General features: G+C 47.2%; 1 protein-coding gene across 3 annotated transcripts in view; it reads right to left on the reverse strand.

The window, feature by feature from the left end:
• Positions 1-5,371: 5,371 nt before the first annotated feature.
• Positions 5,372-16,668, reverse strand: part of SCNN1A (sodium channel epithelial 1 subunit alpha) — a 37,506-nt gene continuing 26,209 nt past the window's right edge. For 2 of the 3 annotated variants that reach the window (XM_049882260.1, XM_049882261.1), the window contains 9 exons: positions 13,268-13,374; positions 12,479-12,642; positions 11,942-12,040; positions 11,602-11,719; positions 8,340-8,418; positions 8,151-8,208; positions 7,929-7,984; positions 7,697-7,772; positions 5,373-7,195 (listed from right to left, as the gene is read on the reverse strand). In XM_049882260.1, the coding sequence (XP_049738217.1) occupies positions 6,815-7,195; positions 7,697-7,772; positions 7,929-7,984; positions 8,151-8,208; positions 8,340-8,418; positions 11,602-11,719; positions 11,942-12,040; positions 12,479-12,642; positions 13,268-13,374 (1,138 nt within the window). In that variant the 3' untranslated portion in view covers positions 5,373-6,814. Of the gene's footprint in view, positions 7,196-7,696; positions 7,773-7,928; positions 7,985-8,150; positions 8,209-8,339; positions 8,419-11,601; positions 11,720-11,941; positions 12,041-12,478; positions 12,643-13,267; positions 13,375-16,668 lie in introns of all 3 variants that reach the window. The other variant, XM_049882262.1, reaches the window with a different exon arrangement.

Below are 16,668 nucleotides of genomic sequence, written 5' to 3' on the forward strand. Positions count from 1 at the left end.
AGAGAGCTTGGAGTTCCAGATCCAGTCGCCTTGTGCCCCCAGCCCGCCAGTTTTACACTCCCAGCTGGTCACCAAGGTGCAGTAAGCTCCCTCCCTCCCCACCCCCAGCTGGCCTTCCCTAAATGGAACAGCAACGGAAAGACCCGGGCTTTGGAGTCAAATTCAATGGGTTCCAGTACAGAATTCTCCACTTCCCCCCGCCCCCATAGCTACATAACTATAGTTTAAACTTTTTTTTTTTTAATATTTTTATTTTGGTGAAAGTATACAAAGCCAAAGATACACTATTTCAACAATTTTTACATGTACAACTCAGTGATATTGTTTATATTCTTCCAGATTGGTCACTTTTTAGCTCTGTGGTCTTGGAACATAACCTAACCTCTCTGAGCCTGTTTCCCAACTAGTAAAATGGAGATAACCTCTCTCATAGGGTCGCTGTAAGGATTTATTAAGAAAGGACAAAAAAAGTACCTGACACTTGGTAAGTGCTCAGAGTTCCTTAGGAACCCTCCCCTTTTACCCAGAATTCCCCCTGACACCTTCCCACTTGCTCAGGAATTAACCCCTCCAACACAAACCTCAGAGTAAGTCCTACCTCTAGGTTTATGGTCTGCCTGGGGCCCTGACGCCCCCATTCTGGCCAGGTCCCCAACTGCTGGTCCTGGCTCTGCCACCAGCCAAAAGTGTGACCTCAGGCAGGACCTCCACTGAGCCTCATCTCCTCCTCATTTATTAAATGGGGTAACAATGGCTGGCCTATCTGAGGATTAATGAGACTAAAACTGCAAACAGAGTAACGGAAAATGGGCTAGGGCACTGAAACAAAGCCATTCCCCAGAAAAATGGGGCAGGGTATCAGAAAATAGCCTGTAAACTTCTTTAAAGCTATTTTTCAGAAGCAGCTGGAGAAAACCAGCCCCAACGACATGTGACATGCGCAGAACATCCACCTGTGACTGCTGTGTGACCTTCCACCAAGAGCAGTGAGGGCTGCAGCAGCAGCTTAGGAATCGAACCCAGGGAGCGAGAGACTGCACAGGTGCAGCGCGACACCCCATAGTAAGTCGTGGTACGAATCCCGGGACACCCCATAGTAAGTCCTGCTACGAATCCCGCAACACCCCATAGTAAGTCCTGCTATGAATCCCAGAGGCCTTTGGGACAGGAGCCATCTTAGACACCTTAGAAAGCTGTTGCTTGCATAGTTAACATATCCCCGCCTGTGCCTATGAATAAACATGAATCTCCCGCACCCCAAGAATTTTTAAAAACCCAGGCCAGTCTTTTGTTCTGTGAGACAGGCAGGCGTAAGTGTTGCTCTAGGCCCTCCTCATCTCCGCTTGCAAGCCTCTTTAATAAAGCTTTGCTCCTGTGGAAAACTTTACGTGCCTTACCTGCTCATTCTTGACCAGTGAGAGGCAAGAATCTTATTCCAGTAACAAGACCACATCCAAGAAAAAGCTTTGGAAATTACAGATATCTTTATAAGGTCCTTGGGTAGCACAAACAGTTTGCACTCATCTGCTAATCTAAAGGTTGGCAATTTGAACCTACCCAGTGGTGCTGCAGAAGAAAGGCCTGGTGATCTGCTCCTGTAAAGATTACAGCCAAGAAAAGCCTATGGGGCAGTTTTACTCTGTCACATGGTGTCACTATGAGTCAAAATTGACTTGATGGCAACAGATTCGGGTTTTGTTTTTTTGGCTTCAATGAACAGAAGTTCATTCTCTCCCAGCCCAGTAGGCTAGAAGTCCAAATTCAGGGGATCAGCTCCAGGGGAAGGTTTTCTTTTCTGTCGGCTTTGGAGGAAGGTCCTTGTTATCAATCTTCCCGGGTCAAGGAGCTTCTCACCACAGGGACCCCGGGTCCAAAAGACACACTATTCTCCTGGCTCTTGCTTCTTGGTGGAATGAGGTCCCCCTGTAACTCTGCCTGCTTCTCTCTTTTACATCTCCAAAGAGATTGGCTTAAGACACAGTCTAACTTTGTAGACTCAGTCCTGCCTTATTAACATAACTGCCATTAATCCCTTCTCGTTAACATCATAGAGAGAGGATTTACAACACACAGGAAAATCACATCAGATGACAAAATGGTGGACAATCATACACTACTGGGAATCATGACCTAGCTAAATTGATACATATATTTTTGGGGGACACAATTCAATCCATGACAACCTTTTAAGTTACTCTGAAATTAAGTTTTGTAGTATTACTTTAAAAAGGACTCTTGAATCAGATAACTCATTTCCAATACTAATTCCAGTATTTGTTAGCTATATGACTTTGGGCTAGCTACTTAATTCTCTAAAAGGGAGCTAATCGTATCTACCTCACAGGGTTCAAAGACCAAAAGGGCATTAGATTCTTTTTTTTTTTTTTTATTGTACTTTACATGAATGTTTACAGAAAAAACTAGCTTCTCATTAAACGTTAGTACACATATCGTTTTGTGACATTGGTTACCAACCTCATGACATGTCAACACTCTCCCTCTTGACCTTGGGTTCCCTATTACCAACTTTCCTGTCCCCTCCTGCCTTCTAGTCCTTGTCCCTGGGCTGGTGTGCCCCTGGTGATGCAATGGTTAAGCAAGTCTTGGTGGTGCAATGGTTAAGCGCTGGGCTGGTAATCGAAAGGTCAGTTTTTCAAACCCACCAGCCGGTCATCGATCTTCTGGAAAAAGATGAGGCAGTCTACTTCCATAAAGATTACAGCCTAGGAAACCCTATAGGGCAATTCTACTCTGTCATATAGGTCGCTATGAGTCAGAATTGACTCAACGGCACACAATAACAACAACAATGCCCAAACCAACCAAACCAAACCCACTGCCATCAAACAATGCCCAGCCCAGGCCAAAGGTTCTCCAGCTGTTGAAGCTGCCAGACATGAAGGGAGACCAGAGAGGACTGAGGTCCTAGGGCTTTGTGACTTGGAATCAGAGCTCCTAGCCTCTTCACCCTTTGATCTACCAGCTGACCACCTACCCGCGTCCGCTTTCCCTGGCTCTCCCTTTCCTCCCCTCTGTGATCCCAGGGATCTACTTGACAATGGAGCTTGGGTGCTCCCTACCACTGGGGGGAGCCATCTTCACTTCACCCCACCCTCCTGCTTTTGAAGACTTGAGGGTTGAAGCTGGACTCACAGGGGAAAGAGCTCACCTTTCCACCAACACACAGGGAGGACCACAGTACAGTTTGAGTGGACCGGAAGCAGAGCTCTTGAAGAAACAGGGTCATTAGAATAAAGTGCTAGAGTCAGATTGCCCAGTTTCCAATGTGAAGAAGAGAGGAGAGCCTCAGGATCCTCATCTAAAAAATGAGAATCATGCCAGTACCCCTTGCAGAGCTGGTTTCATGATTAAATGAATATAAAGTGTTTAGCAGTGTTGGCCATGTAGTAAGCATTCGATAAATGATAACAATATTAATACTTTGTAATAATAATTAATAACATCAGTGTCCTTTTTTAATATCACAAAGGATTTTTAATTGTGCAAACTGGCAAGGCCATTACACATAGCCTGGCACAAATAGAGAATTTCTTTCATTGTTTAGGAGAAATGTTATTGCACTTCTGTTTTAAAAAAAAAAAAGATGGTGAGAGGTGGGTGGAACTAGGAATATGAAAACCTAACTGGTTTCATGGAGGAGGTAAAAATGAAAGACCCTACTTCCTCTAGGGAAGAAGAAATAATGGTGAAGGAGAGAGAGAGAAATAGGAAAGGAACAGAGGATGACAGAATTGACTGTTAAGGTTTGTGGAGGGGTAATTATGGCACACAACAATAACAACAACAAAGGGATGAAGAGAAAACTTCAGATAGCAGAGAACCTCCCCCACCTCATCTTCCCCATATCACACACATACACACTTCACTCACAGCAACACCTAGTGATCAAAAGGGCATTTCCAAGTCCAGGTCATGTGGGTTCTAGCCTCAACCTTGCCATTCCGATTCTATGACAGGAATGCAGGATGGGTCATAGGAGGAGACCTGGTTTCCAGGCTTTGTAAGAATCATCTATAAAAACTTTGGTGAGTTACTTCACCTATTAAGCCCCAGATGGAAAATGAGGCAGTTGAACTGGGCCAACTTAAACCCTTTCTTGTCTAATGCTGGGATTCTAACTCTTAACCCTAGGGTCCAAGGGTAGCCCGTAGATGAGGGACGGAGATAAGAGAACATCTCAGGGTGGAAATGAAGGTAGGTAAGGAGAAACGCAAGCATCAGGGGAGGAGAAATGGTAGCTGTTTGCAGGCCATAAGAGATCCAGCATTATCCAGCAGGTTCTGTCCATCCCAGCAAAGGATGGGGAGCTGGGAAGAGGGCGGGGGTAGGGGTGGGGCAAGGCTGAAAGGCTGTGGCAGACAGCAGTGGAAGGCAGGCTGACCCTGAGGGCTCTAGCAGAAGAGACTGTTGTGACGCTACCATATCTCCCCTCATCAGCTTGAATCTGGGAAAGGGAAGTCAGAAGTTGTCACATCAGTTCCTGGTCATGACCCTGTCTACCTCCCTACTCCCTTCTCCCCTCCCCAAAGATGCACTCTCTCCTTTGGCTCCTCAGGGCAGAGAAACTGTAATTAAGGGGAATATGATCAAGACAGCAGGGGAGGTGTCCCCAAAGATAATAAGGAATGGTGACTTCTGGGTCCCAGGACTAATGCTGGTGTCGGGGTGGGGAATTGGGGGTCAGAAAACCAGAGTTCCCATACAGACATCTCTTAGCCTCTCCCTGAACCTCAATTTCTCCTGTTAATAAAGCTGGGAGGATTCCCTCTGCTCCTCCCTCTGTAATGACATGAGAACAAGAATATATACAGGTTTTGAGGTTCCAGAAGAAATTGGGCTAAGTCTCACCCTCCTCCACCAGTACCTGGAAATTGATGGGGAGATAGAGAAGTGAGCAGGTGAGGATGTGAAATTGCTGCTGGGTGGTGGATGGGACTCACCAAAGGGGACTCAGAGGATTAATGATGATGGCAACAAAGGTAGGGAAAGAAAGGAGGTTCAGATGTTAGATGTGGGAGAGTCTTCCCAATGACTGCGTGGTAGGTCCCCAAAGGGAGGCGCTCTGCCTTTCCACTTCCACTCGAACATGGTGATGAACACAGAGCAGATGGTCCACAACGCCCATAGAGGAAGGGTTTTCCAGAACCAGCAGGACAGCCCAACTCTCAAGGCCCAAGAAGAATGGTTATGTCCATGGTGAAGGCAAGGGGCATGGAAGCCTGTCCCCTCCCCCTCTAGGACCTCCCAGGAGTACAGGCTCCCAGGGACTTACATCCACCCCCTCCTGCCTTCGTGGTGCCCTTATCCAACTCTATAGCCATTTTTTTTTTTTTTTGTATTTAATAAACTTAGTTTTTTTTTTTTAATTTTTATTGTGCTTTAAGTGAAAGTTTACAAATCAAGTCAGACTCTCATACAAAAATTTATAAACACCTTGCTATATACTCCTAATTGCTCTCCCCCTAATGAGACAGCACACTCTTTCCCTCCACTCTCTCTTTTTGTGTCCCTTCAGCCAGCTTCTGACCCTCTCTACCCTCTCGTCTCCCCTTCAGACAGGAGATGCCAACATAGTCTCATGTGTCTACTTGATCCAAGAAGCTCATTCTTCACAATTATCATTGTCTATCCCATAGTCCAGTCCAATCCCTGTCTGAAGAGTTAGCTTTAGGAATGGTTCCTGTCTTGGGCTAACAGTAGGTCTGGGGACCATGACCTCCGGGGTCATTCTAGTCTCAGTCAGACTCTATAGCCATTTCTTTATGCAACAAGCATTTATTGAGCATCTACCTACCTGCTCCAAACAGACATTGGGCTAGGCCCTGAGCATACATAAATGAGCAAGACTAAGTTCCCGACCACAGGGAGCTCCCTCCCAATCTGGTATACAAGAAAGTATAATACAGCATCAGCACTCCAACATATGGTACAGTGTGCTATGGGAGCCCAGGGGAGAGGGGAGTGATAAATTCTAGGGAAGACAAGATGAAGCAGAAGTTTTCACAGAAGTGCTGGCATCTGAGCAGGGTACTAAGTGGTGCGTAGGAGTTAACCATCAGAAGGTGGGGGAAACTTCCAGGCTGAGGAAACAGCTTGAGCAAATATGCTGAGGTGTGAAGGACACAGGGCAGAGGCACAGGGCTGCAGCTCCATGGCGACATGGGGTAGATGAAGATGGACAAGTCCTAGGGCTGACTGGGAATGGCCAAGCCATCACTCCATTGGTCAGCTCCAGCCCCTGCCCTGGGGAATCAGGGAAGGGGAATTGCCAAAGAACAAATAAAGGGGGCTTTCAGGTGGGGTTCCCCACCCAAGTTCAAGAAGAGAAGCAGCTGTCTGTGTCACAGGAAAGCAGTGTGGCCAGGCCAGTCCAGGGCTGGCTTCAGTAGTCTTTGGGTAGAAAACCTGTGCACGCCTTTGTATGCCCTTGTTTGTGTTTTGTTCTGGCTATCAGTCGTTGCCTAGGAAAGTTCCTTGCCAAAGCTCCAAGTTTGACTTGGCTGATCCAAGGGAAAAGGAAACTTGTCTGCACTTGGGAGGGGAAATCAAAGTGCTCTAGAGACAGGGGCAGGGGTAACAGGGCAGGAGCTGGGGCAATTCTGGGCCACTTCACTGAACCCTGTTCTCTAGAGCAACTTCTTAAGCCCCTTACCTATCCTGTTTCCCTCCCCGACGCCAAAGGCAATTGGGCAGCTCTGAGAGGAAGCCCAAAACATCCTTTCATCCTGACAAGGGTGGCCCCCTCCCGCCAAGGGAAGCACCTGCCTGGGTGGGGGAACACTTTCCTGCTCCCTCAGGGCTCCCCCATAGTACAAGCAGAGGAGCTGGGCTCTGCTGACCCTAATGGAGATGGGCGGGGGCCTAGGGTAGCATAGGCAGGTGGAGGGGCTGACAAGGCTGGGGAGGCAGCAGGGCCAGGCTGAGACGGGGAGGGAGACGTGGGGTGGGGGCAGAAACGGGAGGGGAGGGAGGAAGCTGGAGTGGATGCCACCTCCTGGGCACCCCTGCTTCCTCGGCCTGGAGACCAGTATCGGCTTCGGAACCTCCGCAGCAGCATGAGGAATGTGATGACCAGGAGGTCAAAGATGAGCTCAGCCATCTCCACCACTGACAGCACTGAAGAGCCAAACCATAGGCTCCACTGGCTGCCCAAGTTGGACAAGAGGGTGACCATCTGTGAGGAGGTAGAGGCACACTGACCACTGGGGCAGAGGGACTACACTCCAACCCCACAGCCCCCTGCCCCCAGCCAAGACATCGTCCTTTATTCCTAGGACTCAGCCCACCCCACTCGGTCTCTCAGTGGCCCCCTGGGCCCGTTGCTTCTGCTTCTGTCCCTTGGGAGCATACAGCTTCTGGTTGGTGGCCATCAGTCCAGTTGGGGTCACAGTCTAGGACAACTGAAACTGAGACATGTCTCAAGGGCCTTCTCCCCATCATCTGGCATCCCCATCTCTCCCACCACCCCAGAAACCTCACCCTCCCCACCCAGCCTGAGCTCCCCTCCTTCTAACCCTCTCAACCTCACCCTTGATCCCTTGCCCCTTGTCCTTGGTAACCTACTTTAGAGGATCAAACCCTTCTGGCCCGCCCCAGAGGCAACCCTTGTTTTCTCTGACAGCCGCCCTGCTCAGACCCCCAAGAGAATCACAGGCTCTATTCAGGCAGGACATACCGTGACCGAAGGAGACTCAGAATTGGTTTTATAGTTCAGCTCCTTAAAGAAGATGTTGAGTTTGGCAACTCCATTTCTTTGGAATGGAGGAGAGGGTGGGAAAAAATGACAGGGGATTAACTTCTCAGACCCTCACAAGCACCTTCCTCCAATCAAGTGTATTAATTCCTCTTCCTTGATCTGCTCCCTCCCAAGGATTGCTTTCCAAGGCTGGGACCAGGCTAGGACTGACCTTTTGTTGTTTATGGTGTAATTGTTCTGTCGGGATAACATCTGGAAGACCCAGTCCTGGGGAAGAATGGGGACATCAGTGGGGTCACCCCTATTCTCTTTATACTTATGGGGTTGGGGAGTGGGGTCAAACATACCTTACACACATATGCCCAGGGAGGACCACAGCATTACACACACAGACTCACACACATTCTCATATCCCCCCCCCTTTCGCCTTTACCTGGGATGTCACTGAGGGCCACCGTGAGTAACCTGCAGAGAGCTGGTAGCTGGTCACACTGGAGATGGGGAAAGGTGCTCAGTGGTGCTGGGTCGGCCTCTCCCACTCAAACGCTTAGCTAGGTTCCCAGTATTCTACCCAGGCAAGCAGCCAGGTGCCCAGCCTATGACCTAGGGAAGGGACACTCACCTGCATGGCTTCCGGCATTTGGTGAAACAGCCTAGACTGTCCGAGGAAAAGGCAAACTGGAGCTTATAGTAGCAATAGCCTGTGGGTGCAGAGAGGTACCTGTTTCCCTAGGGCACCACAACCTTCTCCACCCCACACCCAAGCGGTTTCCTCTTATCTTAAAGATCCCTAGGCATCCACTTCACAAGAACATCATATATTATATGTGTATATATATATATATATATGGTTTTATATATAGCATTATAGTGATCCTTTTGAGTATTCATGCAGCATCAAAAAACATGTAAGAAATTAAGCTAAGAAAGAAAAACAAAAACAGGAGATGCCTATTTAAAGATGTGTGGGATAGGCACAAAAATTAGAAAGTCAAAAAGAAAAGTAGGAAAAATTGTTGTGTAAGAATTATGCGACTAAACCACAATGAGATACCACTTCACACCCACCAGGATGGGTATTATCAAAAAGACAGATACTGACACTTGCTGGTAAAAATGTAGAGAAATTGGAGCCCTCGTATGCTGCTAGGAATATAAAAGGGTGCAGTTAATTTGGACAACAGTCTGGCAGTTCCCAAAAAGGTTAAACATAGAGTTACCATGACCCAGAAATTCCACTCCTAAGTATATAAGGATTGAAAATATATGCCCACACAGAAACTTGTACAAACTTTTATAGCAGCATTATTTATAATAGCCAAGAAGTGGAAACAATCCAAATATCCATCAATGGATAAATAAAATACTATGCAGCCATAAAAAGGAATGAAGTACTGACACATACTACAACATGGATGAACCTTGAAAATGCTGTGCTAAGTGAAAGAAGCCAGTCACAAAGGACCATTTATATGAAATGTCCAGAATAGGCAAATTCATAGAGACAGAAAGTAGATTAGTGCTTCCCAGAGTCTGGGGGTAGAGTGGGGTAGGGTAGAGGGATTGTGGAGAGACTAATGGGTACGGCATTTCTTTTCAGGATGATGAAAATGTGCTAAAATTGATTGTGGCGATGGTTGCACAACTCTCCGAGTATTCTGAAAAACCATTGAATTATACACTTAAAGGGGTTAATTGTATGGAACATGAATTATACTTCAATAAAACTTTTACCAAAAAAAAGAATATATTGCTTAAGAGGCACTGAGTTTCTGTTAAGGGTGATGAAAAAATTTGGAAATGGACAGTGGTGATGGTGAACATAATTAATGTCTTTGAATCATACATGTAAAAATGGTTAAAATGGCAAATGTTTTATTATATATATTCCATCACAATTTTTAAAAATCTCAATGAGCTATCACTGTACACCTACTAGAATGGCATAAACAAAAACACTGACAATACCAATTTTGATGGGAATTTTGATATGGAACTCATATACTGCTGGTGGGATTGTAAAATGGTACAATCTCTTTGGAAAAGATGTGGCAGTTTCCCATGAAGTCAAACATACACTCTACCCTTCAACTCAACTATTCCTCTACAAGGTATTTACCAAAACAAACAGAAACATAAACATTAAAAAGTAATAATAATAATGGGATTATGGATGCCCTATTTCCCAAGTTCTAAGTAAGATTATTTCATCATTCTTGCTACTTGTAGTCACTCAGACCTCCCTCTTACATCTCCCCTAGTCTGGGGGACCGATTTACTGACCCAAAACCCTACATCTACCAGTGCCGGGAAATCTAAAATTAGGAAGAATGAGAAGCAGCTGGGTCTTTTTCTCTGGGGAGTAAGCAGTCCTTAGGAAACTCAACAGACTCAGACCTTGTCTTTAGCCTTAGTTCCTCATCCTAGTCCTCACAACTTCCCAGGAATTAATACTGTTATTTTTCTCTCACAGGTCTTCTTCAAACTCACAACTTAGAAGTCATTTTTTTTGGTGGGTAGGGGTTAGTGGGCTAGGAGTCCCAGCTGTGCATGTCCTGGGATGTGTCACGTCCCCCTTCTCGGCCTCAGTTTGCTCGTCTGCGAAAGGAGAAGGTGAGGCTAGATGGCCTCTGAATTTCCCTCCAGTTCTGTGGTTCTGTGATCCTCAAAGTTCAGAGAGACAGGAAGTGGGAGGTAGCGGGAGACAGGAAGTACAGACAGGGGAGCTAACAGGGGCCTGAACAGACCCAGAGAAGAAATGAGGCAGAAAGAAAGATAAACAGACAGAACCAAGATGGGGAAGTTCACTAAACTCTGGGGTGAAACAATCCTTCAGGAGGAAGGGAAAGGAAATACCTCCATGTCTGCAGTGTCCATGGTCATGTTTCCTGAGGAGCCTGAAGGCTCCCCCTCCCCCAGCATGGGTGGCCCACCCACTCCCTCACCACCCTGTGGGAGGAGGAGAAGGAGGGGCCTCGAGAGGCCTGGTCAGCTGTGCCAGCCAAGGCTATCTCTGGCTAGATGAGAATATGTTCACCAGGAATGCAAACTCCTGAAGTTCCATATTTTCTGGTTTGGGATTTGCTTTTTCTCTCAGCTTCCTAGTATACAGCTTCTTTGCTGAATAACTCAGCTGAAGTGGAAAGAAAAAGGGATTTGTCTCCCCTAGACCAGGATAAGGAGATTTCAGTGCTTGCCTTTGATTGTGCCCTCCCATGGGTAAAAAAACTTTACACGAGCACCTCCAATACATGTGTATGATTTATAAATTACATACCTGTACGTTATACCCACTAACCACTGCATACATTTAAAATGTACATTATAAAACATACATAAAATGGAAAATGTTAAGGAATGAGATCAATACATGTAACTTCTAATATTTTCTTCCTGCACTCCAGTGAGTTGTATCGTGCTCTCCAGCACTCCATTTTGGAGACCAGCACCCTAGAGGCTGGGTAAGGTGTTGGCAATAGCCATCCCTGGTAAGCAGCCCAAGGGCTGAGCTGGGGGAGCAGTGGGCAGAATGTTGGCTGAAATCTCAGTGCACAGAGCACGGAACCACTGGAATGACTGGCCCCTTCCTGCTCCAGATTTTCCTCGCCCTCATGTGCTCTTCCTTCCTTATGCTGCAGGTTATTTTTAAATGGGGCAATTCCTTGACAAACACACAGAACCCAAAACAAAGAAAGAGAAACTGTCAAGAAGGAACAGAGAGAGGAGAGACAGAAAGAGTGAGAGGAAAACAGCTAAGGGCTGAAAAACAAGCATGAGAGGGAGAATTCATCAGGGCTGGTGGGAGCCGGAGGCCATCCCCATGAGAGCTCATGGGAAAGTCCTGGGGGAAGGTGGGGAGGGGTGGGGGCTCCCTGGAGTCTCACCCCAGGAAGTATGCTTCAGGTAGTCACAGTATTCCACTTCCTTGGGCTTTGGGTAGAAGATGTAGGCACAGCCACACTCCTTGATCATGCTCTCCTGGAAGCAGGAGTGAATACACACCTGGAAGAGAGGAGAATGAAGAGGAAAAGGGGTTCAGACCTGACAGACTGCCTTCCCCCTCCCCTCACACAGCCCAGATGGGGTAGTGCAGGGAAGGACAAAAATTCTCCGCACAGCACCTCCAGCCCCCTTTCCACAAGCTTCCTCACCATGCCCCACCTTCGGCCTTCCTCTCCCACAAAACACTCTACAACCTTGGCTGACCAATAGGTGGGACCTCACCTGCTGAGTGTACTTGGACCCGTAGAGGTTCTTGACAAGGACTTCGCTGCCATTCTCGGTGCAGTCACCATAGTTGCCCCCAAGTCTGTCCAGGCCTTCCTATGAACCCCACACCAATGTCAGAAATCAGAACAAGTAGCCCAGGCCACTGCCTGGATTCTGTCTTCCCTCAGTCCCAGGGTCTCGCACCCTATCTGCTTCTTCTATCAGCTCACCATCTCAAAACATGTGTCCCCAGCAGCCCCCAATGCCCATCCCAGTGCTACTTCCAAGGACACCGAGCCCAGAGAGCCATTCCCAAGCATCCCTTGACCCCTTTCTCAGCACCTTCCCGCCCAAAGCCCACTCCCCAGGGTCCTCCTTCTGAACGCCCTTTCTGCCAGCCCCCAGCCCCTCATTTCTGCTCCTGAAGACCTCCACAAGCTCAATGCCCACCCTACATGATTTTCCTCCACGGTCTTCTGGATGCCAAGTTCACCTCCCAGAGCCTCTCCAATCGGGGGCTCTCCTCCCAGATCTCCCAGCCAGCATCCTTGCCTTCTTCATGCTGATGGAGGTCTCCACGCCAGGCCGCAAGTTAAAGCCGCCATCATCCATGAAGGCAGGCTCATCCTGCCCATGCACCATAACCCTGGCCCCTGTCACGGTGGACAGCAGCGGGATGAAGTCATTCTGCTCTGTGCGCAGCACCAGGGACAGGCCTGGGAGCATGGGGGTGGGAGCAGGAGGAGGGAGAGAAAAAGAATTGTGGAGAAGAGTTAGGGGATGGAAACCCACCCGTCCATCCCACCTAGTCTCTAATACTCTGAGGAGATGAAGGCCAGGAAGACCTACAAATGGATTTGGCAACCCCTGAGCTAGAATTAAAGGAGCGCTGGTGGTGCAATGGTTAAAGCGCTTGGCTGCTAATCGAAAGGTCAGCAGTTTGAATCCACCAGCCACTCTGCTGGAGCAAAGACCTGGGAATCTGCTTCTGTAAAAATTACAGCCTAGGAAACCCTGTGGAGCACTTCTACTCTGTCCTATAGGGTCCCTTGAGTTAGAATCCACTTAAAGGCACAAAATAACAATAACAGAGCTGGAGTCTGGGGGCAGGCAGGAAAGCCTGGGCCAGGATTCCTATCACGCCTGGAATGGACCACATGGTGCCCACAAGGGAGAAGGAACAGAGATGACTCCTACCAGGATAGAGGCGGGCATGTAGGCCCAGACGGTACACAGCATCTCTACTTACAGGGATGTGAGCTCAAGGCCAGTAAATGTGGGCCAGGTGGTGGGAAGGGCTGAGGTCAAGGTCTGGAATTGAGGGAAGGGGGAGGTGCTCACCATTGTTGATCCCTGGCAGGGAAGACATCCAAAGGTTGGAGCTGTTCTTGTGATTATTGAAGGTGTAGCAGCTCCCATACATGGGATGGTGGAAGCGAGTATAATTCCTTATCAGGAGAGAGGGAATAGAGTCAGAGGGGAAAGTGTAGGGGATCAGAGGCAGCAGGGAGCTGAGGCAGAGGAAAATCTCCTCTCCCTCAAACTCCTGCTGCATATATGCCTTTCAGAGCCATCTGTTTCCTGATCACCTACTATGTGCCATACAACGCTGGGAGCTTTATACAAGCTCCCTCAGTCATTACTCCCAATAGCCTGTGAAGGTATCATCCCTGCATCACAGAAGTGGAAGCTAAGGCTCCGAGAGGTCAAGTAACCGGCCCAAGGACACACAATCAGTGATGATGAACCTGGGACTCAAACCCAGGTCGTCTACCTTCTAGCCCAGTGCTGTCCCTACCAGGCAATCCAGCCTCACTAGCCTTGGCTTATGTGCTGCCTTGTGACCTCTCTTGTGTTGCTGTGTTGCATTATGAAAATCCTTGCAGTAAGTTCTCACATGTCTAAATCTTGGCTGCCCAGTTGGATTGTAAGCCCCTTGAGGACAGGAGCCATAGCTCGCTCATCTCTATATCCTCTTAATACCCTCTCAGCTAATTGCACAGTTCTTGCCACATAAAACCAAACCAAACTCATTGCCATTGAGTCAATTCCAACTCATAGCAACATTATAGGACAGAGCAGAACTGCCCCACAGGGTTTCTACGGAGCGGCTGGTGGATTCAAACTGCTGACCTTTTTTGGTTAGCAATCGAGCTCTGAGCCACTACGCCACCAGGGCTCCTCTTGTCACATAAGAGAGAGCTAATAAATTTTTTAAAAATAACTTTTATTGAGCTTTAAGTGAACGTTTACAAATCAAGTCAAACTGTCACATATAAGTTTATAAACACCTTACTCCGTACTCCCACTTGCTCTCCCCCTAATGAGTCAGCCCTTCCAGTCTCTCCTTTCGTGACAATTTTGCCAGTTTCTAACCCTCTCTACCCTCCTATCTCCTATCTGGAGGGGAGATGTCAAAACAGTCTCAAGTATCCACCTGATACAAGTAGCTCACTCTTCATCAGCATCTCTCTCCTACCCATTGTCCCGTCCCTTCCATGTCTGATGAGTTGTCTTCGGGAATGGTTCCTGTCCTGGGCCAACAGAAGGTTTGGGGACCATGACCGCAGGGATTCCTCTAGTCTCAGCCAGACCATTAAGTCTGGTCTTTTTATGAGAATTTGGGGTCTGCATCCCACTGATCTGCTCCCTCAGGGGTTCTCTGTTGTGCTCCCTGTCAGGGCAGTCATCGGTTGTGGCCGGGCACCACCTAGTTCTTCTGGTCTCAGGATGATGTAAGTCCCCGGTTCATGTGGCCCTTTCTGTCTCTTGGGCTCATAGTTATCATGTGACCTTGGTGTTCTTCATTCTCCTTTGATCCAGGTGGGTTGAGACCAATTGATGCATCTTAGATGGCCGCTTGTTAGCATTTAAGACCCCAGACGCCACATTTCAAAGTGGGACGCAGAATGTTTTCATAATAGAATTATTTTGCCAATTGACTTAGAAGTCCCCTTAAGCCATAGTCCCCAAACCCCTGCCGTTGCTCCGCTGACCTTCAAAGCATTCAGTTTATCCCGGGAACTTTTTTGCTTTTGGTCCAGTCGAGTTGAGCTGACCTTCGGTGTACTGAGTATTGTCCTTCCCTTCACCTAAAGTAGTTCTTATCTACTAACTAATCAGTAAATAACCCTCTTCCACCCTCCCTCCCTCCCCCCCTCATAACCACAAAAGTATGTGTTCTTCTCAGTTTATACTATTTCTCAAGATCTTATAATAGTGGTCTTATACAATATTTTTCCTTTTGCTCTGACTCATTTCGCTCAGCATAATGCCTTCCAGGTTACTCCATGTTATGAAATGTTTCACAGATTCGTCACTGTTCTTTATTGATGCGTAGTATTCCGTTGTGTGAATATACCACAATTTATTTAACCATTCATCCGTTGATGGACACCTTGGTTGCTTCCAGCTTTTTGCTATTGTAAACAGAGCTGCAATAAACATGGGTGTGCATATATCTGTTTGTGTGAAGGCTCTTATTTAAGAGAGAGCTAATAAATGTTTGTTAGGTGAATGAATGAAATGGAGAGACAGAAGGGAACAGGGTTAGAGGAAAAAATGAGACCAGTGGAGAGCATGGGCTGAGGGGAGGAAGATCAGCTCCCAGGGTAAGAATGAGACCAAGTGTTTTCCTGAGGCCTCTTGCATCAGCATGTCTTGCATTGTAGAGCCAAAGCTGGGCTATAACAAGTTTGCAAAGAAAGGGAAAGGAGTCACAGCAGCAACGTTGCTGCAAGAGGAATAGGATTTGACAGCAAATCACAGGTTCCAAAATAGGGAGGCTGTGCCAGGTTGCAGCAAGAGCCTGCAAGGGGGCAGAAGAGATCTGCGTTCCAACTATGCTGACATTTTAGAGCTGGAATGGGAGCAGGGGAGAGGGAGGTGGGGTTTGGTCTGTGAGAGGCAGGGGAGGAATGAAGAGGGAAAAGGAGGGAGGAGAAGGCTGACGGAGATAAGGAGTGAGGAGGCTGAGTCCTAGTATAAACTTGGGCAAGTCATTTTTTCTAAGCTCATTCACTTCATCTGTAAAGCAAGATTGGAACTAGATGATCTGGAATATTCCATTGGCCTTGAAGGCACAGGATAATTGTTAGTTGTTGTTATTAGCTGAAACACTGTAGCATCTTCTAGGAAGTGTTAGGAGGTCAGCACTTCCAGAGCACAGGCTGGTTTCTGGGAGTGATGGAAGAAGACACTACAGAGTGAGCAGAGGCCAGACCTGAAGGCCTGAAGCCCAGCTCCCTGGGAGAATAGACAGATACAACGTGGTGAGTGCCCACCATGGTCAGTATCTGACAGCTGGAAGCAACAGATTAGATGGAGTAATATGGATGGATCTTAAAAACAGGGTCTAGTGGAAAAAGTAAGAGGAAATGAGCTATGTAGCACAATACTATTTGTGTAAATTAAATACATATTTTACAAAACACATACAAAGAGATACATATTAAGCATATTAACATTGTTGTCTATGAGAGGCAGTGTAATATGATGGTTAAGAGCACAGACTCTGGAACTAGACTACTTACTATTTGAATCCCAGCTTTAACAAGTATTAGCTGTGGGACCAAACAAATTACTTAATCTCTCAGTACCTCAGTTTCCTCATCCGTAAAATGGGGATAATAAAAGTACCTACTTCACAGGGATGTTGTGAGATTTAAATTAGAATGGTGCCTAGTAAATAGTAAGAGCTATGTAAGTTTGCAATTAAGATTTAGGGAAACGGAGTAGATAAA

Source organism: Elephas maximus, chromosome 4 (genome assembly GCF_024166365.1).
Source record: "Elephas maximus indicus isolate mEleMax1 chromosome 4, mEleMax1 primary haplotype, whole genome shotgun sequence".
NCBI classification, from domain to species: Eukaryota; Metazoa; Chordata; class Mammalia; order Proboscidea; family Elephantidae; genus Elephas; species Elephas maximus.